The 2500-nt window shown below is 44.0% G+C and overlaps 1 protein-coding gene across 1 annotated transcript in view; it reads left to right on the top strand.

Moving 5' to 3' along the window:
• Positions 1–2265: 2265 nt before the first annotated feature.
• Positions 2266–2500, top strand: part of LOC308361046 (mitochondrial carrier homolog 1-like) — a gene marked incomplete at both ends in the record, with an annotated part of 8285 nt that continues 8050 nt past the window's right edge. The window contains one exon of the mRNA XM_080833292.1: positions 2266–2436. Within this exon, the coding sequence (XP_080689418.1) occupies positions 2266–2436 (171 nt within the window). The remainder of the gene's footprint in view (positions 2437–2500) is intronic.

Genomic DNA, 2500 nt, shown 5'->3' with positions numbered 1-2500 from the left:
TGACCATAAACCAAATCGAATATACATATTTAAAAGGGTGTGAGTATTATATTATTAAATAGTCATGATAGTTAGAATTGTCAGTTTTTGTTCAAGTGTTTTATTCAACTCGGTGTGCTTCTTGTATGATTCCAAATCAGATCGGACAGGATTCTTGGATTCATATAATCCTCAATTAAGCCAGACTTGTTATTAGAGCCAATGTCTCGGTTATTGCTTATCCTCAGTTTTGACTTTACACGTGTCAAGCAGATGAAACATCTGTCTGCCGAAGCAGTCGAGACGGGCATAATCAGTAGAAGATTAATTATATTGTCAATGATTGGGTAGGCTGCATGTCCATTGTGTTGGATGGTGCACAGATCCGAATCAGTTCCCCGGCATAGCCTTGTGTTGCGCCACCTAGAGGTCCAGCTCCGCATCTGCAGGCAGACTATGCTTACTCAGTGACGCATAAATTTGGCTTCACCGCCTGTTTGCTTTTTAGTTATTAAACTACATAGCTTTTATTTTTTTGTGGGGGCACGACTGACCTGGCACATAGGGACTACACTTCTAATGGAGTAATAGAGAGTAATGTCTAAACCTACTGATTGGAACAGAAGGACATAGCTGTCTTTATCTCTTAATGATTTAAAAAGAACAGTTTAATACATATTATAACAGGTTTATACGACAAAACATCATAAAGTCGGCTATAGGCTATTTATTACTCCCTATACATCCATTCAAACTCTCTGTTGGGCGCTCCCCAATAGATTTACAAGGAAGCTTTCCTTCGCAAGTGGGTCTTTTATAGGGACATCAAAGCCTCTTGAACTCCCCGAACTCTGCTCTTACGGACGTATTCACGACCATCACGACGCGGGGGATAAAGCCCCTTGATGCCACTGTGTCTTTTGATTGAAGGGGCGACTTCCCGTGTGCGCGCGTACTGGTACGATGTCGCTTGAGTGTGTATATCAAAATAAAAGCCGTTGTTGTGTACTCTACATATTTTTGCACAATGTGTATCCTGCTAAACCCAGTGGTGTAGTGGTCCCTGGCTGGAGAAGTGGGTATACTCTTGATTATTTTTAAACAGCCCATACAGCACAGGATAAACGCTCTGTTTTGAGAAGTGGGTAGGCTAGCCTACTCAATGCTGACCGGAAAATAAGTGGATATACACTGGACTACCTATTGGCTAAAGCCACTCTGAAGTCATGATGGTAAGCAGGTAAAAAAAAAAACAAGTTTCCACTGAAGTCACCCCACATACTTCCAGGACTATGTTCTCTGTCTCAACTACAGCACTGAAAAGAATAATTTGCCATTGTTGGACAGAACCTGTGTGTGTGTGTGTGTGTGTGTGTGTGTGTGTGTGTGTTAACTCAGGACTCCGGAGCTGTATGGAAGTATATTTATTAGACAAACAAACAAAGACAATTGCAATCGGGCTCCCCTCCCAGCCGAGGCTGACAGTGAAGGGCTGATAAACCCTTCACACAAGGTTTATATAGTCAGATGTTTAGCTTTCAGCAGGGTTAACCACGTGGTGGATTTCTCACGTCCGAGGCTCCCTGTCTTGCAAGGATGGCAGTTTTGCACAAGGTCGGAAGAAGCACAGTTCCTTTCTTATCTCCTCTGGTCTAAACATGCTCTTGTTCATATGCAGACTTAGTGGCACCTAATATTCTAGTTACACACACAGAGAAAAACCATGCTCCTGCTTTCATAAGCGCGTGATTCATACAAGGAATATATTAATACAAGGCCCTTGATTATTATATTCTTAAGTCATTAACCTTGTTTGGAAATAATCTCTATCAGTGTGTGTGTGTGTGTGTGTGGGGGGGGGGGGGGGGGGGGGGGGGCAGACCCAGAACCTGTGCACTTAAAGTTATCTTTTAATAAGCAGCTGCTGAAAGTACAGTTCAATGGCACGTGAGTTAAAGGCCAACCAGGCGTTAATATTGAACAGTAGTATATCACACAAATGCATTCCAATTTTGCTTTGTTTCGGCCTACATGAGGCAAATCTGTATACACGCCATCAAAAGGAAAAAGCTAGCTCACAAACACCAACCCTTCCCTGACTACACCGTCCTTTCAACTTTCTGACCGTTTAGTACTCTTATTTTGATACAATGCTACAGTTCAAAGTAGCATCAGCTGCTAACGCGTTGCTCCCTCAGTGTAGGCGTTCGTTTCTCACTGTTTGAGTTCGCGACATTAAATTGTGTTTATAGTTAGACTGTACCACACTTTTGGCCGGTGGAGGTCATGGCTACTCCTGAGAATGTATCCGGTGAGGCACAGGACCGACCGGAGCCGTTATCCCCCCGTGATGGCAGCGGCCCGAGCTCCGTGGATGCAGACACGGCTGTCATCTTGCTCGGAGCGGGTGTCACAGCCATCACCCACCCGCTGCTCTACGTCAAACTGCTCATACAGGTAAGGTTGAAAAAGCACGGATTCTACTATTTGCGTGGTAACTAAGCAGCAGAAGGGTGGTTAC

This window comes from Sprattus sprattus, assembly GCF_963457725.1.
Source record: "Sprattus sprattus genome assembly, chromosome: 2".
NCBI classification, from domain to species: domain Eukaryota; kingdom Metazoa; phylum Chordata; class Actinopteri; order Clupeiformes; family Clupeidae; genus Sprattus; species Sprattus sprattus.
Note: the sequence above shows the minus strand (reverse complement) of the source record. Positions and strands in the feature narration are given on the sequence as shown.